Here is a 25,483-nt window from a genome sequence, read left to right as displayed (position 1 = left end):
TAGGCTCTCGGTAAGTGCTTCCATGCCCCCCCCCTTCTCTGGCTGCCTCCCTTTCCCTGACATCCACCCCCTCTTCAAAGGCCCCCTCCCCTCCGGGAGCCTCGACTGCCTCCATTTCTTCTCTATCCGGGGTGGCGGGTGGAAAACCTGTAAAACTACGCTCCTCCTCATCCGTCACATCAAAAACCTCCCTCAAGTCCCCCATTCCTCGTGTTCCCCAATATACTACTACTTCTCCTCCTCCTCCTCCTCCTCCTCCTCCTCCTTCTTCTTCCTCCTCCTCCGATGGTGGGAAACCCTCGAACTCCTCTTCATCGTCCGTTGTCTCGAACACCTGTTGCAACGATCTACCCCGGGGTTTGGGCTTGTCAGGGAAAAAATTGTGAAACTCCTCCACTAGGTCCTCTTCTGTGACACAGCTTTCCGGAACCCAGGTGTTCTCTGAGCTTGGGGCCCCTTCCCACGCCACCAGGTACTGTAACTGCCCCCCATGCCAGCGAGAATCCAGTATTTCCGCCACCTCGTTGCACTGCTCCCGTTCCTCCATTTCAGGTGGTGGGGGTTCCCCACCCCCACCACCCTGCCTCCTACCCCCCTCCCTGTAGGGGGAGAGCAGTGACCGGTGAAAAACTGGATGGATTCTCATGCTCTCTGGCAACCGCAGCTTAAAGGCCACCGGGTTGATTTGTTGGATTACCTCAAATGGTCCCACCCTCCTGGGTTTGAGCTTCTTGCAACCTCCTTTCCAGGGCAACCCTTGCGTGGACAACCACACCTTATCCCCAACCCGGATCACTTCCCCCGGCCGCCGATGCTTGTCGGCCTGCCTCTTGTAGACCTCCTTGGCCCTTTCCAAGTTCAACTGCAGCTGCAGGTGGATCGCCTCCATTTCCTCCGCAAAGCGTTCCGCTGCGGGCACACTCCATGACTCCTCCCCCCTTCCCGGGAATGCCCTTGGGTGACAACCGTGGTTAGCAAAAAACGGAGTCATTCCCGTGGAAACATTATCCGTGTTGTTGTAGGCAAACTCAGCCAGAGCAAGTTTGTCCACCCACTCGCTAGGTCTCTGACTAACAACACCGCAAATACTGTTGCAAAACAGCATTTGCTCTCTCCGCCTGCCCATTGGTCTCCGGGTGCCTGGCTGTGGTAAAACTCACCTCCACCTGCAACAGACTCATGAGTCTGCGCCAGAAACGCGAGATGAACTGAGTCCCTCTATCTGAGATCACCCGCATGGGTAGCCCGTGTAACCTAAACACATGCTCAACGAACAGCTTGGCTGTTTCTTCTGCCGTCACGGCATGTGAGCAGGCCACAAAATGGGACATTTTTGTTAGAAGGTCCACCACCACCATGATCACTGTCTTTCCCCTGGACCTGGGCAGATCAGTGATGAAGTCCACCGCCACCACCTTCCATGGCCTGCCCGGTGTGGGCAAAGGTTCCAGCAAACCAGCAGGCGCCGCCCTTTCCCCTTTGGCCCTCTGGCAGATGTCACATCCTCTCATGTACTCCTTAACATCTTCCCTCACCTTGGGCCACCAAAATTCCCTGGTGACCAGCAACATGGTTTTGTGCTGCCCAAAGTGCCCCGCCGTGCAGCTATCATGAAGCTGTTTGAGCACTCTGTTCCTAAGGTTTCCCCCCGGGACATACAAAGCTCCCCTATAGTACAGGAGCCCTCCCTTTACTTCGAAACTTCCCTCGGAACCTCCCCTTTGCCTTAACTCCCCCATCTTTTGCCTGGCAAAGTCATCCTCTCTGAGCAGCCCCATCAGTTCTTTGTCCTTGACCAACGCCCCCCCACACATCCACTTACTCTCGGGGAACATCAGTCTTGCCACCGGGGCCCCTTCTTCCGCCATATACTCCGGTTTCCGTGACAGGACATCGGCCCTCGCGTTCTGTTCTCCCGGCACATACTGGATCTGAAAGTTAAAGTTGGCAAAGAACTCCGCCCACCTTATCTGTCTCTGGCACAACACCCTCGTCGTTCGCCAGTACTCCAAATTCTTGTTTTGGTGCCTCACTCCAATCAGAAAATGGCACCATTGTTTGAACGCAGCGACGATCGCAAGCAATTCCTTATCGTAGATAGTATAGTTCTGCTCCGATTTACTCAGTTTCTGTGCAAAGAAGGCACACGGACGCCACTCCCCTTTTTGATCTGGCTGCAGTAAAACCGCCCCAATCGCCCAATCAGAGGCGTCCGTCTCAACCCATAGTGGTTGATCGGGGTTGACGTGGAGCAGTTGCTCCTCTGATGCAAAGACCCTCTTTAGCTGCTCGAAACCTTCATGTGCCGCCTCCGTCCAGTGAAACTTCTTCTTGGCACTAAGACAGTCCGTTATGGGCGCCGTCAGTTTCGTGAAACCTTTGATGAATTTCCTATAGAAATTGCTGAAGCCCAGGAAACGCTGAACATCCTTCCTGGTCTTAGGGCTTTCCCATTCCACCACCGCCTTCACCTTCTCCGGATCCATGGCCAGACCCTTGTCTGACAGCCTGTAACCCAGGAACTCGACCTCTTTCGTGTGGAACTGACACTTCTCCAGCTTCACCCACAATCGATGCTCCTTAAGTTTGCTCAGGACCTCCCGTACGTCCTTGACGTGCTGTTTCCCGTTGTCCGAGTACACCAGCACATCGTCCAGGAAACAAACGCAGTTCCGGTACAGCAAAGGCCCTGGCACGTGGTGCATGAAGGCTTGGAAACAGGGACTTCCGTACTGTAATCCGAAAGGCATAACGAGATACTCAAACGCCCCCAGCGGGGTGAACATGGTGGTTTTCCACTCATCGCCCTCTCACACTCTGATGAGATTGTACGCCCCCCGGAGGTCCAACTTGGTGAAAATCTTCCCCTTTTGCACCCTGGCTAGAACGTCGTCAATCCTGGGCATTGGGAAGGCCACCGGTTCCGTCAGGCTGTTCATGATTCTGAAATCTACGACCAAGCGGCGTTCGTTAGTCGATTTCTTGCCCACAAAGAACACAGGGCTCCCACCAGCCGCCTTGGATTCTCTGATGAATCCCCTCCTCAGATTTTTCTCAATAAAGTCCTTTAGGTTTTCGATTTCTCCTTCCGACATGGCGTAGGTCCGTCCCACAGGCAGCGTGGCCCCCGGCTTCAGGTTGATCTGACAATCATATGGCCGATGAGGTGGCAATGTGTCAGCCTCCTTTTCACTGAACACCTCCTGCAGGTCCCTGTAGCACGAAGGTATTTCGGTGAGTCTACTAAAGCGAATTCCTCCACCGTCTGGCCATTGGGAAGCTCTAGAACCACTTTCAACGTTATGCTTGCTTTGGGGTGTCCAAGCCGGGGACTTTCGCTGTCGCTAGCGCCTGGGTGTTGCCCCGGTTCATCACCAGCCAGGCCTCCTCATTTCCTGACATCTTAGGAGCCTCTGCCTCAGTCTGTTGAGCAGCCCCAACCATTCCCTGCCAGTTACGATGCTCAGGACACACTCTGGCAAAGTGCCCTGCTTTCTGACAGACAAAACATTTCTTGGCCGCTTGCCAGTCTTTTTTCTCCTTCCCGCCTGGCCGTTGCGTTTTCAAACTTTCCCGCACGCAGGCAGCGTCTGTCTCCATTGGCTCTGTCATTTGCTGACCCTCTGAGGCAGCTGCCGGCATTTCAGGAATGCGGTTACCATGGTAACTCCTTGCCTTGCCTTGTCTCCTTTCCCGCTGTCTGGCTTCTTGTCTCAACCCCACCGCAAGCGCAGCCTTCGTTAACCCATCCATGTCCTTAGGGCGTGGACCCCTGGCCAGTTCGTCCTTAACCTCCGAGTTCAAACCTCCCTTAAATAGAGCTTGTACTGGCTGTGACTCCAATTCCCAGCCCAGTTTGTGTATAAGCATGGCGAACTCGGACCAATAATCACGCACCGTGGATTTGCCTTGCTTCAAAGCTAACAACTCCTGTGTCTTGTCAATTAAACTTTCATCTGAGTAGATAAACTCCATAGCCTGCCAGAATTTGGACAGATTCTTGAGCGCTTCATTCTCCGAGGCAATTAACGGCCTCACCCAGCTCTTGGCAGAGCCTGACAGGTGACTAATTACGTGAGAAACTTTCTGCGCGTCATCTACAAACTGAGCGCTGTGCAGTTCCAAAAAATAACGCATCTCCGTTTTGAAATCCAAATAAGTCCCAGGGTCTCCACAAAATTTTTCCACCCACGCAGACCTGCCCCCTCCCACTGGCCCACCTGCGGTTCCTTGCTGTGCAGCTCTGGATTCCATAAGCCGAGATTCCAAGTCCGAAGCACGAGCCTGAAGAGCCGCATTTTTTTTTCTCAAGTCTTCCAATTCCTTTTCCATAGTGGGGCCGTCTGCTTTCTGTCACTAGCTTCCAGCAGCAGTGTTTTGAGAAGCGTCAAGCTGTGAGGGATGTGTTTGCTGCCAAGCTAGTTTGGAGATAACATTCCAGGCACCGAGCCACTTCTGTCCGGTAGATTTATTACTGCAAATTTTAAGCCAAGTCCGGAGCTCCAAACAACGCGTCCGTGTTGCTTAGTCAATTGACGCTTCTGAATTTTCGTGACGTTTCTTTCTAGACCAGCATGCCCAGCGAGGCAGGGAACGCCTCTTACTTCCCCTCTTCTGAAAATAGCTAGTTCCTGGAACAGACTGGCCACTCCCTAATTCAGTCTCTGATTCAGAGGACTGGCTGGAAAAGGGCTGTTTAGGCTCTCGGTAAGTGCTTCCATGCCCCCCCCCCTTCTCTGGCTGCCTCCCTTTCCCTGACAGTTATCAACCATAATAATCTGCTTTCTTTTATCTTCTTATGAACTCTCTTTATATTTCTATTTAAATATTTTATTCTAACCATAAATCCATTTGCAAAAGTTAATTAAAACAAGTCCAAGTAGTAATTTGTAGGCATTGCTTTTTCTGGTAATCTCTGTATTTCTTCCAATCTTTTTGATTGCTATAACCTCTGATTGCATCTGTAAATCTTGCCAATTCAACATAACTAAATAAAGTGGTACCTCAGGTTAAGAACTTAATTCGTTCTGGAGGTCTGTTCTTAACCTGAAACTGTTCTTAACCTGAAGCACCACTTTAGCTAATGGGGCCTCCTGCGGCCGCCGCTTTGCCGTGGCACGATTTCTGTTCTCATCCTGAAGCAAAGTTCTTAACCTGAAGTACTATTTCTGGGTTAGCAGAGTCTGTAACCTGAAGCATATGTAACCTGAAGCATATGTAACCCGAGGTACCACTGTAATTTATCTTCCATTCTTGTTTTGTTGGAATTATTTCTTTTTTCCAGTTTTTCGCAATCAGGGTTCTAGCCACCGCCACCGCATACAAGAATAATTTCTTATCCTCTCTGGCTATATCCATATCAATTATTCCCAACAAAAAGGCTCCCCCCCAAAAAAAAAATTCCCCCCATCTCTTCAAAAACCAAATCCCAGAAGCCCTTAATTTTTTCACATTGCCCCCACATGTGTATAACCGTGCCCCCCACTCGATTGCACCTCCTATTGTGTTTTTCGCAACTTTCTGACTTGTTGCAGGACCTTAACCAGACCTTGGCAGAGTATACGCAGAGTTCACGAAAGCAATCGGCTGCAGGCAGGGTGGACGAAGCCGGAACCAGTAACTTGTACTTATTGGTGTTTATTATATACAGGAACAGAACAGAACACGGATCTTTAACTTGCTCTCTCTTGTGGCTCACAACTCTCAAACCTCCAACTCCTACTCTCTGACTAGCACATTCCAGTCAGTAGGCCATAAATCATTATTCCCATGAGAACTTGGCCAATGATGGAGCTGTCTCCAGGGCTTGTATCACCAGGCAGATTTTACTCCTTCACATTGCCTTGGCTGTCGGCCAACTCCTAATTGACTCTGTGTGAAGCTGCACGTATTCAAAATCCCAACACCTCCAACATAAAGTTAATTTAGTTTCATACATTTTATGAATTTTGGTAGGTGTTAAGTACCACCTAAAGAGCATCTTTATCACATTTTCTTTTATTGCTTCGCATGCTGTGAATTTCCAATTTTCCCTCCATAGTTTTTCCCACTGTGTTATTTGAATGTTTTTACCCAGATGCATAGCTCATTTAATCATTACTTCCTTGATTTGTTCGTTCTTAACTTCCCATTCTAATTATAATCCATACATTTTAGAAATTACCTTTACTTTACTTTGTAATATGTTTTTATCTAATAGTGAGACTTCTGTCATAAATCTTTTGTTTTTGTCTTCGTTGAATTTCCCAAATAACTGGTGGTATTGAATCCACTCTGTCAGGTAGTGCTTTATTTCTTCATAATCCTTTAATTTTAATTTATTATCCCTTTTCTCTAGCAAATCCCTATATGTAGCCCAGGTTGTTTACATATTTTTCTTTTTAATCATTATCACTTCAATGGGAGACAGCCACCAGGGTACTTTAGGTTCTAAAAGTTCTTTATATTACCCCCATACTTTATACAATGATTTTCTTATAATATGGTTAAGAAAGCCCTTATGCACCTTCACTTTTTCGTACCCTAGGTAGGCGTGCCAGCCGAAACGATTATCGAACCCCTCCAGGTCCAATAAATCTTGTTTAGTGTTAGCCATTCTCTCAACCACATGAAGCAAGCTGCATCATAATATAAATTTAAATCGGGTAACGACAATCCGCCTCTATTTTTACTATCTATTAATAATTTATATTTAATTCTCACCGTTTTGAGTAACTCATTGTTACCTGCTTCTGCAGCTACCAGAGCCTGAAAAAAATGCATTTTTAGTTCCTTACATGGTGAAGTGATATATTTTCTACCAAGCGTTAGAGCAGACCTTGCGGCTTTAAAAAAAATAATGTGTTTACATGGTGAGTGTTGTGACGCTCTAATGATTCAGTGTTTACAATGTTAACATTTCCTCCTTTGTAGGGAAGGAACCCTTTCTATTTAGAACCATCAGTTTTAATTACAATCACAGATGGAAGCAAATTGACAAATACTACAGGTGTGCAGGAGGAGGTAAGAGATGCTCCTAAGCTTTAAACTGTAATATGGCTGCATGGAATGTGTTCTTCTCTTGGGAGTTTAAAAAAGTACTCCTGTCCTGATATTCCTATGGTGTTAAAGGTGTTTCATAACAATTTGTGCAGAATTATTGGTTATATTTCTATCCTGCTCTTGCTGTGTTGCTAAGAGAGAGATTAGACTGAGAGAAGGAAGGAAACCTGTCTTACATACAGATTCAAATTTGTTGGTCCATCTAGTTCAGGATTCTCTGCCATGACTAGCTGCAGCTCTTCAGGGTTTCAAACAGGGCCTTTACCAGCCTTACTTGGAAATGCTGGGGACTGAACTTGGGACCTTGTTCATGCTAAGCAAGTGCTCTACCATGCTTAATCACAGCCCAGAGATAACTGTGAACTTCATAGCTGACTAGAAATCATTCCTATGAACAGCTGGAATATAGACAAAATTAGATGAAGAAAATAAATCTCCATCTGGGCTGTTTTCTTATTTTTCACTGTTTAAAAACACACAGAGGGCTGGATGTCATTGATCTTCCTTGAGATTTTAGCAGAAAATGGAACTAGCTACATGTTCCTTTTCAGTTAGAATCAAATGGGCTTCTTCTAGCAAAGTCCTTAGATGGATGTCTGTCTTTTTAGCTTCATCTTCCTTTGACTTCTCCCCTGCCTGGAAGTGAGTTAACCAAAGAACCATTTCGCTGGGATCAGAGGCTGTTTGCCCTTGTGCTGCGCTTGCCTGGAGCGTCTTCAGTGGAACAGGAACAGCTAGGAAGTGTCCCTACATATGAGTCTGCTATTACACAGATGTGTGAAGTCACAGGAGGTAGCTGCTGCTTTTTTCTCCCTATTCTTGGTTTGCAAATCTAAATCCATCTACTTTGAAATAATGGTGTTGGTGCATTCACATGTATTATATGGCTCAAATTCTCATTCATGTCTATATGTTGTGTGTATGCCTGCATACAGGGGGTATACAATTCCCTCTTTCATTTATCATTACTGACTAGCTTGGAAATCTGGTAGAGCACCTTCAGAGTAAAAGCTGGAAAGTGAGGTGGGGGAAACTGCCAGATGGAATAATGGAGGTGGGCCCAGAGTTCCTTGGTGTGCTTCAAATAATGGTATTTCTGTTTTGCAAAGTCTGTCTGTTCCTCAGGGTGGCAAAAAAAATAGCTATCCTGTTCTATTCTTACCAAGGCACTGAATACTGTGTGTGCATGCTTTTTCTAAGTTAAAAATCATGCAAGTTTGAAATTCAGGTCCATATTCCTAATCACATAAAGCTTCATTTCTTTATTAACTTTGAATTCCTCCCTATTACTTCAATGTAGTGCCCAAGTTAAAAGTCGCTTAGTGGTATACTAAATGCACTAGTGGAATCACTTGCACAAGAGAAGGCCCAGGAAACCAGTGCAGTTCTTGTGGCTGGTTGCACAACAGATTGCTGTAGTCCTGATACTTCCTGTTGCACATCTGGTTGCACAGCAACTGTTATTCTCACCCTTATGCTTGTGCGACAGCCCTTGCACTGGTGGTCAGAGAACATTGAGTCTGGGACAGTTTTGCTCCGAGACACAATTAGAGCAAAACCACTGCATGATCTTAGTCTGCTCAGTGGCTGTTCTTAACCTCACAAAGTGGTGGAACCAAATTCATCAGCCCCTGTGTGAAGCTAAATATTCTCAGCTTTAGTCAAACCAGGCATTTGTGCCCTAGGGAAGACTTAATGGGAGGTGGATGGTCTTCTTTGGAGATCACTCGTAGCCAAGTAAGATTGTCTTCCATGAATATGTTCTTAACAGTGTGTCCATAGGTGACTGTGGAGGCCAATTCTGGATCTGCACATCCTTCCACAGTGGGGACATAGGTTTCTGGGCAGGAGTTGACCATAGTAAGGATTTGCCAAACGTGCCTTCCTCTTAGCTCGTTTCTCGCTTTCGTCCTGAATTTGTGCTTCTTCAAAGTCCATGACGCCTTTGGTAAAGGCTGTTCTCCAACTGGAGTGATCACAGGTCAGTGTTTCCCAGTTGTTAGTGTTTATACTACATTTTAAAGATTTGCCTTGAGAGCGTCTTTAAACCTCTTTTGTTGTCCACCAGCATTATGCTTTCCATTCTTAAGTTTGGAATAGAGTAGTTGCTTTCCAAGAAGATAATCGGGCATCGGAACAACACGACCAGTCCAACAAAGTTGATGTTGAAGAATCAATGTTTTGACACTGGTGAACTTTGCTTCTTCCAGCACACTGGCATTAGTTTGCCCGTCTTATCAAGAGATATGTAAAAAATTTCAGAGACACCACTGATGGAATCTTTTGAGAAGTTGGAAATGGCGTTTATAAGTGGTCCATGTTTCACAAGCGTACTGTAAAGTTGGTAGTATAATAGCTTTGTAAACAAGCATTTTGGTTTCCCTACGAATGTCTCAGTCCTCAAACACTCTGTGCTTCAGTCGGGAGAAAGCCACACTCACAGAGCTCAGGCTATGCTGGATTTCAACACTTTCCAAGGTCACAACATTAAGTTGGATTTCCGGCGCTGCTGAGGGTTTGTGACACCATTAAGTTGGATTTGTGACGCTGCTGCGCCGCCGGAGCACGATTTCTGTTCTCATCCTGAAGCAAAGTTCTTAACCCGAGGTACTATTTCTGGGTTAGCGGAGTCTGTAACCTGAGGTGCCACTGTACCAGACTTTTAGAAGACATTTGAAGGCAGCCCTGTTTAGGGAAGCTTTTGATGTTTGATGCATTACTGTATTTTAATATTTTGTTGGAAGCCGCCCAGAGTGGCTGGGGAGACCCGGCCAGATGGGCGGGTTATAAATAATAAATTATTATTGTCAAGGCTGCCCAAGGTCCCAGCTCACAAAGGACCAACGCTGCTTTCTAATTAAATACAAAAGTCTTTATTGAAGTTCAGTTTCACTTCCAGAGCCGCAGCGCGCAGCCCCACGTCTCAACTGTCAGACCGCTGATGACCCTTCTGAATCTCCTCCCCCTGTACACCAATTTAAGACCCTAGCCTTGCTCCACCTTTTCCGCTGCTCCTTCCTCCTCTGGGTCCGCCTGCCCGCCGGGGTCTCGCCCTTCCTAGCCTCCTCTGACGCTGATTCCCCTGAGCCTTCTCCCTCCCTCCGGCGGGCTTTAGGAGCTGGTTCCCCATCTGGGTCTCCTGCTGTCCCGCGCGCCTGTACATTTGAACTTGGCGCGCGCGCCCAGCCAGCCGTTTTCCTCCTAACCGTTTCACTGCTGCTGTGACTGCTTCCCCCTTCGGGTGGGCTAGCTGCAACTGAGCTCCCCTCCATTCCCCCACTCTCCGATGGAGGCGTGGTCAGCCCTGACTTACTCTCCCTCCCCTCCGGAGGAGACGCTGGCCCTGACACATGTGACTCTTCCCCCCCACTACGCTCTGGTGGGGAAACTGGTCCCGATCCTCCACTGCTGCTTTGGGGTTCCCCTCTGGCTCCTTGTTTCTGGTGCGTCCCCCCTGGGACCCCCCTTGCCCTGACCATCGGAGCCCCCTTCTGGGAATCTTCTGATTCGCTGGAGAAGCTCATGGAATCTCTCGGGCCACTGTCATAGTCCCCTACGCTTCCCTCGGATTCTTCCCCTTCGCTCTCCATTTCCTCTCTCCCCAGTGCTCCTGCTCCTGAGCCCCTGACAATTATTATTATTATTATTATTTGTTTGAGAATTTGTAGGAAGTTGGGGGCAACTTTCATGCTAGTTAGTACTGCTAATAGGTATTCGCACTCTAAGCAATCAAAGGCTTTGAGGATGTACAGGGATATAATTGTCAGCGGGAGTTTGGTTGTCTTGCTGTGTTCGATCAGGTTCAGTAGTTTCCTGATGGGGTCTGTAATACTGCGACCAGGGACAAAGCCAGTCTGGTCTGGGGCTATTGCGGTAACTTGCATAAGAAAAATTTTAGGCGGTTGGCCAAGATTGATGTGAATATCTTGTAGTCTTGGTTTATTAATGAGATTGGGTGGTATGATTCTACTTTGAGGCTGTCTTTCAGTGGTTTTGGGATGGAGACTATTTTGGAGTGGGTCCAGGTTTTGGGGATTGGCCCCCTTTCATGATGTCGTTGAATAGGCGGGTCATGTAGGGCATCAAGGGTTCTTTGAATTTCCTATAGAATTCTGCTGTGAAGCCATCTGGGCCTGGGGCTTTGTGTGGTGTCAGGTTTTTGAAGACCTCTGGGGTGATAGTGTTGGTTTCTGTTCTTATCACTGTGCAGCTGCTTGCAGTCACAGGACTGTGTTTACATTCCAGAGATAGTCCAGGTTGTTGGAGTCTCATGGGAAAGGGAGATGGGATGTGACGTTGCTGGTTTCCTGTTTCCTTTGTTCCTTTGTGTTTTAGTTGCTCTCTGCTTCTCATAGAGAGAGGATGTATATTTTCTTTGCTCTCTGTATAGCTTAGTAATAAAGCATGGCTTGTAGCCCATACCTATCTCATCCTTCCGCTGTGATGTTGTTTTAATGCTCTGCTGGGAGGGCTCGGAGGAAGATGAGCCTTATCAGCTCGGACGAACAGAGCTAAAATCCCAAAATTTTTGGTTATGGGCGCCAGAAGAACGGAATCCAGATGACAAACGGCAGAAGAACGGAATGCAGCTTATCTTCTCTGCGTGTCAAGAAGATTGATGACAGGTATGTGCTCTTGCCCCGGGAAGGCTGCCAGTCCCTAATTAATGGCAATAAGGGGTGGACTTTGAACTTCAAGCCAAAGCACTAATCAGCTGCGGCAGAAGCTCAGGAGAAAGCGAAAGCCTTAAGAAGTGTGCTTTTGTAATGCAGCTGGTGGTAGAGAGACACAGCTTGCTTTAAAAGACACAAGATGACCAGTGCAAGAGTAACAGACGCTTTTGGAATTCCAAAGCTCGGTAAAGGGAATTATCACAACTGGGTGCAATATGCAGAGGCTCTGCTAAGAAAAGAGGGTCTGTTTAATGTGATAACAGACGCCCCGCCCCCAGCTCCTGTAACTGATGAGTGGAAAGCCAAGGATTCTAAAGCAAGGGGAACTCTGGCGCTTATTGTGTCCCCTGAAGAGCTATGTCTTTTGCGTGACAAGGCCTCAGCCAGAGAAATGTGGGACAGTTTGCAAGAGTCACATTTGAGAACAGAGGCAGGCGCTTCTTTGTTCTTTTATGCCAAGTTGCATGGTATGGCACTTGCTGAAGGAGCAGATGTGCGTGCTCACCTCATGGAAATGCAGAATCTCAGGCATGAGTTGCAACAGCATGGAATCACCGTTCCAGAGGCTGTGTATTCCTTCATGATTCTACATTCTTTGGGTTCCAGTTGGGAAGCGATTGCCAGCCAGCTTGCTGTTTTGCCTACTGCTAAGCTGACGGTAGCGCATGTCACTGCTGTGGTGTTAAATGAAGAGGATCGGCGTAGTGCTACCTGTATCACAAAGGGGGAGCCCTCACAGACATCATCCCAGAATGCAGTGCAACCACTAGATGGCGCCAAAGCTTTGAAGGCAGTGAAATGCTACTCGTGTGGAAGTCTAGGCCACGTGAAGAGGGATTGTAAACATTCCAGGCCAAGGCAACAGAGCAGCGCAGCGAAAGCTCAACGCGTGGAAAAGGCAAAGGCAAAGGTCCGAAGTCCAGGACAATGCAACACAAGGCTATGGTCTCACGCTACACTCCAAAGGCCCAGAAGACGTCTGGATCTTTCTTCATCGTCGACTCGGGAGCGACCAGACACGTTTGTCGGGACAAACATCTGTTTGTGTCCTTTACTCCGCAGGAAGGTGCGATTCACCAGGCGGATGACCACCCGATCTCCAGTCAAGGCTATGGAATGGTTGTTCTTCACCGCTTGGATGCATCGATACGCAACATTCTTTTTGTTCCAGATGCTGCACACAACCTACTGAGTGTCTCGCAGCTGACTGAACAGGACATAGACGTTTCCTTCAAGAAGAGGAAGTGCACCATCACCAAGAAAGATGACTATTTATTGCATGCTGATTATGTTGATCATTTCTTTGTATTGCATTATGATGATTCTGTTGATGTTGTGCAGGATGAAACTTGTTGTATTGCAGGTACTAACAAGGTTTTGCATGCAGGATGTATTCATGATTATCACATGAAATTTGGTCATTTACAATTCGAGGCAATTTCCAAAATGCCTGCCTTAGTTGAAGGTATGACTATTAAACCCTGCAGGTACCACATGAAGTGTAAGGCATGTGCAGCAAACAAGGTCAAAATGGCTGCAAAAGGTAAGGTGTCTAGAAGACAAGCTACAGAACCATACCAGGTAGTGCATGCTGATCTTGTTGGTCCACAAGCACCCTCTTTGGGTGGAGCCAAATACTTCATGGTTCTCATTGATTCATTTTCCAGGTATATTCATGAGTTCAATCTCAAGCAGAAATCAGAAGCGTTTCCTAGGTTCAAGGAATTCCGTGCTTGGTTGGAAAATGTGCATAGTAAACAGGTGAAATGTTTATTTACAGATCGAGGGGGAGAATTCACTTCTCAGCAGTTTGAAGCTTTTCTGACTGAGAAAGGAATTCAACATAATTTGTCAAGTCCACGATCTCCTTGGATGAATGAACTTTGTGAGAGGGCAAGCCAAACATTGCTTCAAGGCTTGAAAAGCTTGCTGCATGATTCCAATCTTCCAGAGAGTTATTGGGCAGAATTGCTCATCTGTTTTGTTTACACTTATAATCGCAGATTATCATCACCGATTGGTTGTACCCCCTATGAAAAGATGTTTGGCAAGAAACCATACATCAAGCACATGAGAATTTTTGGTTCTGACATGTGGGTTCACACACAAGGCTGAGCTTGATTCCCTAGAGAGGAACAAAACATGGGAGCTAGTTCGAACAGTTCCAGGGATGAAACTGCTTGACAGCAAATGGTTCTTCAAAGCAAAGACAGACCGAAATGGCAAGATAGTCAGACACAAAGCCAGATTGGTAGCCAGAGGTTTTTCACAGGTACCAGGAGAAGACTTTCACGAGACCTACTCACCCACCATGAGATATGAGAGCATTAGGCTTATGCTCAAACTTGCTGCAGAAGAGAATCTACACGTTTCTCATCACGATGTGAATACAGCATTTTTGTATGGAACCTTAGGTGAATCACTTCATATGCTTCCACCTGATGGTGTACAGGTAAAACAGGGATTTGTTTGTTCTCTGAAGAAGTCCCTATATGGTCTCAAGCAAAGTGCACGATGCTGGCACTCTAAACTCACTGAAGTGTAGTTTTCTCTAGGTTTTCAGCAAGGTAAAGCTGATCCATGTGTATTTGTCAAAGAGGAAGGGGAAAAGAAGCTGTATAAACAGTGGACATAAAAGGGTTTAACAGGCAGAGATGGAAGAGACCGATTGGGTGGGGCCAGAGGGAGGTTGGGGGTAATTTGTGGACATCCCCATGATCGCACACCTACACCCTCTTGCGCACAATGGGGGGGAGTGGGGACCAGTTAAGGGTGGGGAAAGGGGTTAGGGATTTGTAGTAGAGAGTTAAGAACTTAAGCCTGGCAAGGTTGTGTTCAGGAATAGAACAACACAAAACAGAGCAAAGACAAAAGGAAGAGATGGAAAAGAAAGAAAGAAAAAGAAAAGAATGGAAGAGGGGGGAAATGAAAAGAATGGAAGAGGATTTAGAGTAAAATATAAAGAGGAAATAAAGGAGAGAGAAATAGAGGAGAGAGGGCGGAAATAGTAATAGTAATGATAAGAAATTGCAGTGGTGGTCCAGGTTATAGTATGAGGTGGGTGGGTGTCATGGGACTGCCAGAGAATGCTGGGGAGGAGCAGGAACACTCGGAGGTGGACAGGAAGTGACGGATGGGGAAGGGGGAGAGAGCCAGGAGGCGGAAAGGCTCTCTGATGCTGAAGCAGAGCCCCAACACTGCACAGGAAGTTCCAGCACCAATGGTGAGGCAGTGCCTGTTCCGTCTGCCAAGGAGAGGAGAGAGTTAAAGAGGAGGGGGGAGAGGCGTCACAGGAAACTTCCTCGCCTTTTCTGTTGGAGGAGAAACCGGTGAAGGCCACTCTCAGAATCAGGATTCAGATGCATGATTGTAATGTGCTGCCTGTACATATGTAAAATAAAGAACTGTAAATATCTCTGAATGAGCAGAGGTGCTTATTGCGAAGAGCATACACAAGCCATCACAGTGGGATACTGTTGAAAGTGGGTGGGCAGATATATGTGTGTTGGTCTGTGATTTTTTAAATTATTTGTTGGGGGGAAGGAGAGAAAATAAAGGAGAGGGGATGGAGCGGGTAGGAGATTTAAGAGTTAAGAGGGACAAAAAGAGAAAGCAAATAAACAGAAAGAAACAAAACCAAGAAAGAAAGGAAAAAGGAATGAAAAAACGGAATTTGTTGAGGTGCTGGCACCTGGAAGTAGTATATATGTACCAAGTGATATAAGTAAAAAAGAAAAGAAAAGAAAAAAATATGTAGAAAACCCCTTTGAGAGGGAAAGAATAAAATAAACAATGTGTGTGTGTATTCTCTTTAGAAAGAAAGAGGAGGAAAGAAAAAAGAGGTGGGGAAGGAAGGAAGGAAGAACCCCCTCCCCCCAGCAAACAAACAAACAGACACACACAAAAAAAGGGAATTAGATTTTTTATTTATTCTCTTTTTTCTTATTTAATTTTTTAAAAAAATGAGAAAAGGAAGAAAAATGAAAAATAAAGAAATAAAATAAAAAAGAACAGAAAGTCAGGGGTGGAGTGGCAATCCCAGGAAGTGGCCTGTGCTGGTTCAGGGCTCTCTTCTGGGCACCGCCATTTTAATTCTTAACAATTAGAAAAATGGGGGGGGGGACCTATTAGTAAGAAATATTTTTAAAATGAAGTAAGGGGAATTAAGATTAAAAATAATAATAAAAAATAATAGATGGCTTTAGCGGCGGTGCCCCCCCCCCCCCACAAAAAGAAAAAGGGGGCAGAGGTGTTTTCCCAGCCTGGGGGGGGGCGTGCTATGCAGGTTTTTCTCCTGGGGTGTCCTCCATTGCGTGGCCTCCCTCTGGGCCCTGGTCTGCTCTTGGCGCGCTAGCCACCTGGGAGGTAGGCTCGGGTCAGGCCTGGGCTTGTCCGCGCGGCCTCCCTGGCCCTCCCGGTGCTCTTCTACCTCTCCTCTCCTCTCCTTTCCTTTTCCTTCGGTGTCAGCAGCAGCAGTAAGCTGGGGAGGTCGGGGCTCCTTTTTTTCTTTCTTTTTGCGTCGGCTCCGGAGGCCTCCAGGAGTTAAGCTGGGCCGTTGGCCAGGTGGGTTCTCTGTCATCATGGCCAAGGTTGCTGGGGGAGGGGGGCTTGGCGGCTCCCTCTGCTGATGCACTGGACCCTCCCGACTCCTCTTCGGCAGTGGCGGCAGCGGGCCTGGGGACCAGCCAGGCAGTGCAATTGGTGCTAGCTGCGTTCAGGTGCGTCGTGGCGCCCACCATTTTGCCTCCATTGGGTCTTTCCTGAGCGTTTTAAAAGTATTTCTATGTGCACAACACATTAGGTTTAACATCAGTGCAGTTCTTCGGTTCACGGTACTTTTGGTTCTTGCTATTCTGCTTTTTACCTGAAGTTGCCAAATCTTGCCTTCAGAACCTTCTTATTTCTCTGCTTTATGTTATAGGACGCTCATATTGTGTTCGGACACAAAGAATGTTGAATCAGTGTTTAGAATCTCTAGCTCAGAAAGTTCAGAGTGGTGTTGTCATCAACTTTGAGAAATCAGGACCAGACCCACCACAAATTGGGGAAGGTACAGTAAATTGTTTATGGTCATTGTAAACTATTATGTTAACAACTGTACAACTGTATTTAAGGTTTAAAAAGTACTGTATGGCATTGCTAAGTCAGTGTAGATTATGTGCATAATATTATATTCTAGCTTTGCCTCTGACAATTAGATTGATTGGATACTGCCCTTCACTTATTTGAACAATTAAACTGGTTCGTTTATTACTCCATGAATTATTCTCCTGGTGGACACTGAAAAACCTGTAACAATGTCTTCAAGTGTTTTCTTTCTTAGACACAAAACCAATAAACTATCTTTTTCCTGAACACTTTTTTTTTGAAACTTTTTAATCTTCACTCTCCCAAAATACTAGTCAAAACTTTGGTGGTCATTTGCGCAGTTTAGAGGAAATATATCTAAGTAGAAATTGTAAAGCTAACGCTGGGAACCTAATGTAAAAGGTAAAGGTCCAGTCGCGGACGACTCTGGGGTTGCGGCGCTCATCTCGCTTTATTGGCCGAGGGAGCCGGCGTACAGCTTCCGGGTCATGTGGCCAGCATGACTAAGCCGCTTCTGGCGAACCAGAGCAGCGCACGGAAACACCATTTACTTTCCCGCCGGAGTGGTACCTATTTATCTACTTGCACTTTGACGTGCTTTCGAACTGCTAGGTGGGCAGGAGCAGGGACCGAGCAACAGGAGCTCACCCCGTCGCGGGGATTCGAACCGCCGACCTTCTGATCGGCAACCCTAGGCTCTGTGGTTTAACCCACAGCGCCACCCGCGTCCTAATGTACAATGTTACTTAATGTTCTGTTCTTCTTCTTTGGAACTTAGATGGAGTTGTTGATGTCACAAGACCCATCACTTCTTTTGCTTCTCAGCCATGGCACAGCTGTCGTAAACTCATCTATGTGAGGCCTAATCCTAAAACGGGAGTTCCTGTTGGCCATTGGCCAATTCCAGAATCCTTTTGGCCTGATCAAAATTCACCAACACTGGTATGAAATTGAGCTTTAGAATTTCTGTGCAGATCCTAGTGATACAAAAGTGAGCTTAGGTAATATGATGAAAAGTTTGTTGTAACTGGGGAGCAGTTCAAATCACAGTGCATCTCAGGGATCATTGGGTTGGCTCTAAGCTAGTACTGCCCTGCTGAGAGCCTGAGGGCCCTGTTCCTGTCTCACTCCATCTGGCCTAGGGCAGGGCCTGACAGGCTCTTAAGAACTATTGTTGTTATTTTCATATCCTTTTAAAAATTTTTTTAGTGTTTTAACTGTTTTTAACTGAGTTGTAAGGGCATTTTGTGGGATGTGCCTGGGAGGAGAGGAGCAGGAAAGAGGCAGGGGTAGGCCCAATTTCAGTGGTTCTGGGTAGGAGGAGGTATGGCATGGGAGATGGGGCAGGCCGGGTAAGGGGCACGTGGCCCAAGCTGTTAGTGACTGCCGTGTGCCAGCCCCTCCTCCAACCTGGGGAACTGGTTGTCATTTCAGCTAGCACTCGGGTCTGCAACTGCTGTTGTTGAATGCCAGGTCGGCTCAGAATAAAATCTCCCTCATCCATGACCTGATTATGGATGAGGAAGCTTATCTGACATGTATCACTGAAACCTGGGTGGGTGAACAGGGTGGAGTTGGTCTTACCCAGCTGTGCCCACCACTCAGTGCAGCAGAATCGAAGGTTGGGGAGGGAAAATTGCTGTGGTCTGTAGAGATTTTCTATCTCCAGGTTCTCTGTCCAGTTTTGGGGGGGGGATCTAGAGTGTGTGTTCCTGGCATTGGGCAATCGGGACAGATTAGGGCTTCTGCTGGTTTACTGCCCACCTCGCTGCCCAGCAGTCTCCCTGCCTGAGCTAACAGAGTTGGTCTCGGAGGCAGTGTTGAGGACTCCCAGACTGCTGGTTCAGGGAGACTTCAACATCCATGCCGAGGCAGCTGGCTCCGGGGTGGCTCAGGACTTAATGGCTGCCATGACAACCATGGGGCTGTCACAACATGTCACCTACCCAATGCACATGGCAGGCCACACTCTGGACCTTGTTTTCTAAATGGGGCAGGAAGAGAGTGATTTGAAGGCGGGGGACATTGACATCAGTCCCTTGTCATGGTCAGATCACTTCCAGTTGAGATTTAGGGTGTCAGCACCTTTTCCCCTCCGCAGATGCAGGGGATCTACAGGGGTACCTTGGGATGCGAACGGGATCCATTCCGGAGCCCCGTTCGCATCCTGAACGGAACGCAAGAGGCGACAGCGCAACTGCGCATGGACAGGTCGCGTTTCGCCGCTTCCGCACATGCGCTCAAAATGACGTCACGCGCTCCGTTACTTCCGGGTTGCCACGGAGCGCATCCCGAACACGTTCAACTTGAAGCACATTCAACCCGAGGTATGACTGTATTAGGAAGGTCCTCTCTTGGAGGCTGATGGATCCAGTAGGATCCCAAACCCCTCTGCGGGGTTTTCTGGCTGACATGACTGGTGCTCCTGTCAAAGCCCTGGCCGACCTCGGGAAAACACTTGAATGGCTTGGGCCATTGACATGAGCGCCCCTGAGTGCACTCTCCCAGCTTGTGGAGCCCGATTGGCCCCCTGTTATACTCCAGAGCTTAGGGCGAGGAAACAAGCTGGGAGACGGCTTGAACACAAGAGGAGGAAGGATCTGAATGAATGCAACCAAACACTGGTAAGGGCTCATTATTTCTGGGTTGTACGGGGCCTTTTAAGACTGGCCCAAAGGAGGTGGTAGAATCAATGGTAGCTCTCTGTGACTTGTTTGCATGGCATTTTGAGGATAAAATCGCTTGCATACACCAAGACCTTGACTCTGTTGTTATAACAGATGAATCTCATGAGGTGTCCAGAGTACAGTCTAGTCCTAGTGTATTGCATGAGTTTCAGTTGGTAAGGCTCAAGAATGTGGATAAGGTGCTTGGATTGGTCAGGGCGACCACTTGCGCTCTAGACCCTTGCCTCACTTGGCTGATAAAAACCAGCAGGGAGGTAATGGCTGGTTGGGCCAGGGAGGTGAACGATGCCTCTTTATGAGAGGGGGTGGTCCCTGCTTGTTTGAAGGAGGCAGTGGTAAAACCATTCCTTAAGAAACCTTCCCTGGATTCAGAAAACCTAACTACCGTATTTTTCGCTCTATAACACGCACCTGACCATAACATGCACGTAGTTTTTAGAGGAGGAAAACAAGAAAAAAATATTCTAAACGAAACAGTGGATGTATGATTTTTGTGGTTCATGCTGTGGCCAGACATGTGATCTGACGGTGAGTTTGGGGTAGCCCAATGCAAAAATCCTGAGGATCCATGTGGATCCATGCTTTGTAACCACGTTTTTGCGCCATTGCAGCCCCATGAAACAGTGGGTGTGTGTGTTTTTTGGTGCAGGCTGTAGCCATGGATATGCTATGTGATCTGATGGTGAATTTGGGGTGACCTAGTGCAAAAATCCTGAGGATCCATGTGGATCCGTGCTTTGTAACCACGTTTTAAGTGGGGAGGGAAGGAAAAGAACTCAAGGGACAAGGAGCACGCGTGGGGTGTGTGGAGAAGGATGCTGCTAATAATGCAGGAGAGGCTCCTCTCTGGCTTTGCTCCTTTAGAACAAGCAGGCTCTGCGTCTCTCCCTCCTCCCCGGCAAGGAAACCATGATAGTAACCACTCTGAGACAAATCAAGAAAAATTGCGACCAACACTCTCCCCCAACAAGCGCAGTGAGGTCAAAACACACACACACGCAGAGAGAGAACTGGCCCTAAAGTCACAGGGGTGCTGGGGGAGTGAACAGGAAGCAAGAAAAGGAGAAGGAGCCCTCACACACACAGAGACACACAGAGTGTCGATTCTAAAGTCGCAGGGGCGCAGGGAGAGTGAACGGAAGCAAGAGAAGGAGAAGGAGCCCTCACACAGACACAGACACAGACACACAGAGTGTCAATTCTAAAGTCGCAGGAGCGCAGGGGCGCAGGGAGAGTGAACGGGAAGCAAGAGAAGGAGAAGGAGCCCTCTCTCACACACATAGAGTGTCAATTCTAAAGACGGAGGGAGAGCGCAGGGGCGCAGGGAGAGTGAACGGGAAGCAAGAGAAGGAGAAGGAGCCCTCTCTCACACACAGACACACACAGTGTCAATTCTAAAGTCGCAGGGGCGCAGGGAGAGTGAACGGAAGCAAGAGAAGGAGAAGGAGCCCTCACACAGACACAGACACACAGAGTGTCAATTCTAAAGTCGCAGGGGCGCAGGGAGAGCGCAGGGGCGCAGGGAGAGTGAACGGGAAGCAAGAGAAGGAGAAGGAGCCCTCTCTCACACACAGACACACACAGTGTCAATTCTAAAGTCGCAGGGGCGCAGGGAGAGTGAACGGAAGCAAGAGAAGGAGAAGGAGCCCTCTCACACACACACAGACACACAGAGTGTCAATCCTAAAGTCGGAGGGAGAGCACAGGGGCGCAGGGAGAGTGAACGGGAAGCAGGAGGAGGAGAACGATAGCTCAAGCACACACACACACACAGCCCCTACAGTGGCTAATCCAAAATCGGACAGCAAAAAACTGCAGGCAGGGACAGAGAGCATGGGGTTGTTTTAAAGCAGCCAACCCCGCTCTGCTTCTCTCCCTCCTCCCGGCTAGGCTGGCTGAAAAGCTTTGCTGCTACTTAGCAGCTCAGTGGGGAGGAGAGAGGAACATAGAGGACGGGGTTGTTTTAAAGCAGCCAACCCCGCTCTGCTTCTCTCCCTCCTCCCCGGCTCCGCTAGCTGACAGGAGCCGCTTACTGTTTCAAAGCGAGCCACGGACTGCTCACAACTGCAGCAGATTCCCCCGCCATCTGTAGGCATTCGCTCCATAGCACGCACAGACATTTCCCCCTACTTTCTAGGAGGAAAAATCTGCGTGTTATGGAGCGAAAAATACGGTAACTACCGGCCAGTTGCTAATTTCCCTTTCCTGGGCAAGGTTCTGGAGTGAGTGGTCGCGGACCAGATCCAGGCACTTTTGGAAGAAAGTGATTTTCTGGATCCATTTCAGTCGGGGGTTAGGTTTTGGGACAGAAACTGCTTTGGTTGTCCTGTATGATGACCTCTGTCGAGTGAGAGACAAGGGAAACATGTCCCTGTTAATTGTTCTCAACCTCTTAGCAGATTTCAATACCATCAACCATGGTATCCTCCTGGAGCGACTCTCCAAACTAGGGTTGGGTGGCACCGCTTTGCGATGGTTTCAGTACTACATGAAACCACTGGGTGGGGTTATCCAGAGGTTCGGAGTACATTGTCAGCAGTATGCTGATGACACTCCGCTCTATTTCTCCTTTACATTTGCAGGTGAGGCAGTGGAAGTGCTGGACCAGTGTCTTGCCTTGGTAATGGACTGGATGAGAGCCAACAAACTGAAGCTCAATCCAGATAAGACTGAGGCACTCTTAGTGGTTGGTTCCCTAGACCAGATGGCTGGGAAGTCACCTGCTCTTGATGGGGTTACACTTTCTCTGAAGGAGCAGGTTCGTAGCCTGGGGGTACTCCTGAATCCTCTGCAGTTGTTGAGGCTTAGGTGGCCTCAGTGGCCCGGAGTGCCTTCCATCAGCTTCAGCTGGTGGCCCAGCTACGCCCCTGTCTGGACAGGAATAGCCTAACTACTGTTGTCTATGCTCTGGTAACCTCAAGGTTAGATTACTACAATGTGTCATACCTACGGCTGCCTCAGAAGACAGTTAGGAAACTTTAGCTAGTGTAGAATTCAGTAGGCAGGTTGCTCACTGGAGCAAGATAGTTTGAGCATATTATACCAATCCTGGTCTGACTGCACGGGCTACCAATTAGTTTCCTGGCCCAATTGAAAGTGCTGGTTTCGACCTATAAAGCCTTAAACGGCTCAGGACCACCTCTTTCCATATGAACCTACCCGGACCCTGAGATCATCTTCTGAGGCCCTCCTTCATGTGCCGCCTCCTCAAGAGGTCCGGAGGGTGGCAACACGAGAATGTGGCCTTTTCTGCAGTGGCTCCCCATCTGTGGAATGCTCTCCCCAGGGAAGTTCGCCTGGCGCCTTCATTATACATCTTTAGGCGCCAGGCAAAAACGTTCCTTTTTAACCAGGCCTTAGGTTGATCCAAGTTACATCCTATGCCCTTTTTAATTTTGTTTTTTTTGGGGGGGCTATTGGGTTGTTGTTTTTATTTTTATTAAGTATTTTGTGGTTTTATATATTGATTTTATTCTGTGAACCGCCCTGAGACCCCCAGATGTAAGGCAGTATAAATTCAAATAATCATCATCATCCCCCCCCCCCCGCAACCTCTGTCTCCTGCTATGGGGATCATTATCACAACAATACAAAAGGCATGTGGACATTTCAAACATTTAGAAATAGCGCTAGATAACTAGTGTGTTACCCTATTTTTCTTTGCAACTGTTGAGGCTTATGAAAAATGTTATAATTTAACCTTCTTGAATAGCAGATAAAGTACCTCTGCGGATAATGTTAAGCAAACTTGTGGCTTTCCTTCTCCTCTAATTGGCTCTGATTCCCTTTCTTCCTCCCTTTCTAAGCCTCCCCGCACAGCCCATCCAGTGGTGAGGTTCTCCTGCATGGATTGTGAGCCTATGGTAATCGATAAGCTTCCATTTGACAAGTATGAGCTTGAACCATCACCCTTAACGCAGTACATCTTGGAGCGGAAATTACCTCATTCCTGCTGGCAGGTATTTGCTATATACTCAAAGCTAATGCTGGGCAAACTTGCAGGAGAGATCAGTGAAGCGGGTGTTGGATATTAGTGAGTATATTTTCCAACTCACAAAGGTGTACACATTTCCACATGCTTTGCAGACAATCACCGATGCAATACAAGCCCACTGCCCAGGCAGTAAGGTTTATTGCCAGTTTACAACTTAATGGTTCTGTACATCATTAACCCATAAATCAGTCATTAGCATGCTGCTAGGATGGTCCGCTGCTTAAGAAGAGCAGAGAAAGAAAGGAACAAAGCTCAGTTCTTTCTCTCAGTCTCTTATCCAGGCCTAAAAAACATTGCACATGAGCATTAACTCATGTTTCTTACCTAGAAGCCACCTGCTTCTAGTTTCCAGAACACAGTGCTGATAAGGATCGACTACTAGTTTCAGTTTCGCATATACCAACAGGGGGGAAAGTAGAGAGAATGCTGAGCTTGGAGATGGCAGAAGCAAGCTAAAATTTTCTCAGCCTTGCATGCAGAAGACCCAAGATTTGAACCTTGGCGTATCCAGGCAAATTTAGCAGAGCTACAAAATAACTTTCTCTTCCCGAGACAGTTTTCAGTCCCAGCCATAAGGTAGCAGCTGCACATGTTTATACGCCATGACTGAAATTGCAGAGTTGTTAAATAACCTGCAGTACTTCAGTGGTGATGTGTACTGTCAGGGAACTGCCATTGGAACAGGGGCGGAAAACAGAGGGGCAGTTGTGTTACAGGGAACCTCCGAAAATCTTGCGAAGCAGTTCCTCTTCCAGTGATGAGGAAAGCCCCACCTCCAGTGTGGAAGAGGTCAAAGCACCAGAGGATTCTGGTGGGAGCCTCAGCACCACTTCTGGCAAAGCCGGCCAGGAGGGAAGCACGCCCCATCCGTCGCCCACCCTGCGCAGAAGTCTAAAGCGCAGAGAGGGAAGGAAAAGGCTGGGAGTAACGAGACTTTTATGTTGGCAGAGGTCCAGGAAACAACCACTCCCGGATTCTGCTAGCGACTGAGGCAGACATGAAATTTTGGGTTCTGTACTGTAAATAGCTTTGCACCAAAATAAAACCTGTAAAAGACAGGTCATAGTCCTGCCTGGTTATTCGTGAGCAACCACCCTTGCCATCTGACATGTACCAAACTTCTTCGATGCAAGTTCAGGGAAGTTGCACCATTTTAGAGATGCTCTTATTTATAATACCTGTGTGATATGTTAACAATAAATAATTTAGTACCAAAACAAGTTTCATATTATTTAAGCCTAACCTTATTTTAATCCCTTATGAATACACAGTGGAAGTGAGGAACATGTTTAAGGATTTAGATTTGGTGGACAGAGTGCCTGAAGAACTATAGATGGAGGCTTGCAACATTATACAGGAGGCAGCAACGAAAACCATCCCAATGAAAAAGAAATGCAAGAAAGCAAAGTGGCTGTCCAATGAGGCCTTACAAATAGCGGGGGAGAGAAGGCAAGCAAAATGCGAGGGAGATAGTGAAAGATACAGGAAATTGAATGCCGATTTCCAAAAAATAGCAAGGAGAGACAAAAGGCCTTCTTAAACGAGCATTGCAAAGAAATAGAGAAAAATAACAGAATGGGAAGAACCAGAGACATGTTCAAGAAAATTGGAAATATGAAAGGAACATTTCGTACAAAGATTACCATAATAAAGGACAAAAGTGGCAAGGACCTAACAGAAGCAGAAGACATCAAGAAGAGGTGGCAAGAATACACAGAGGAATTATACCAGAAAGATATAGATGGCTCGTACACCCCAGGTAGTGTGGTTGCTGACCTTGAGCCAGACATCCTGGAGAGTGAAGTCAAATGGGCCTTAGAAAGCACTGCAAATAACAAGGCCAGTGGAAGTGATGGTATTCCAGCTGAACTATTTAAAATTTTAAAAGATGATGCTGTTAAGGTGCTACACTCAATATGCCAGCAAGTTTGGAAAACTCAGCAGTGGCCAGAGGATTGGAGAAGATCAGTCTACATCCCAAAGAAGGGCAGTGCCAAAGA

At 47.4% G+C, this 25,483-nt stretch overlaps 1 protein-coding gene across 6 annotated transcripts in view; it reads left to right on the top strand.

Annotated features, from left to right (window-relative positions):
- Positions 1-25,483, top strand: part of LOC310753785 (integrator complex subunit 6-like) — a 121,653-nt gene that overhangs the window by 33,043 nt on the left and 63,127 nt on the right. For 5 of the 6 annotated variants that reach the window (XR_014543453.1, XM_083595126.1, XM_083595127.1 and 2 more), the window contains 5 exons: positions 6,913-7,002; positions 7,650-7,833; positions 16,636-16,764; positions 17,581-17,744; positions 23,296-23,448. Coding sequence is in view for 4 of the 6 variants with exons in the window: in XM_083595126.1 (XP_083451252.1) it covers positions 6,913-7,002; positions 7,650-7,833; positions 16,636-16,764; positions 17,581-17,744; positions 23,296-23,448 (720 nt within the window). In the remaining 2 variants the exon portion in view is untranslated. The remainder of the gene's footprint in view (positions 1-6,912; positions 7,003-7,649; positions 7,834-16,635; positions 16,765-17,580; positions 17,745-23,295; positions 23,449-25,483) is intronic. The other variant, XR_014543452.1, reaches the window with a different exon arrangement.

The sequence above is a fragment of the Podarcis filfolensis genome (genome assembly GCF_964270895.1).
Source record: "Podarcis filfolensis genome assembly, chromosome: W".
NCBI lineage: Eukaryota > Metazoa > Chordata > Lepidosauria > Squamata > Lacertidae > Podarcis > Podarcis filfolensis.
This window is presented reverse-complemented; position numbering and strand designations above follow the sequence as displayed.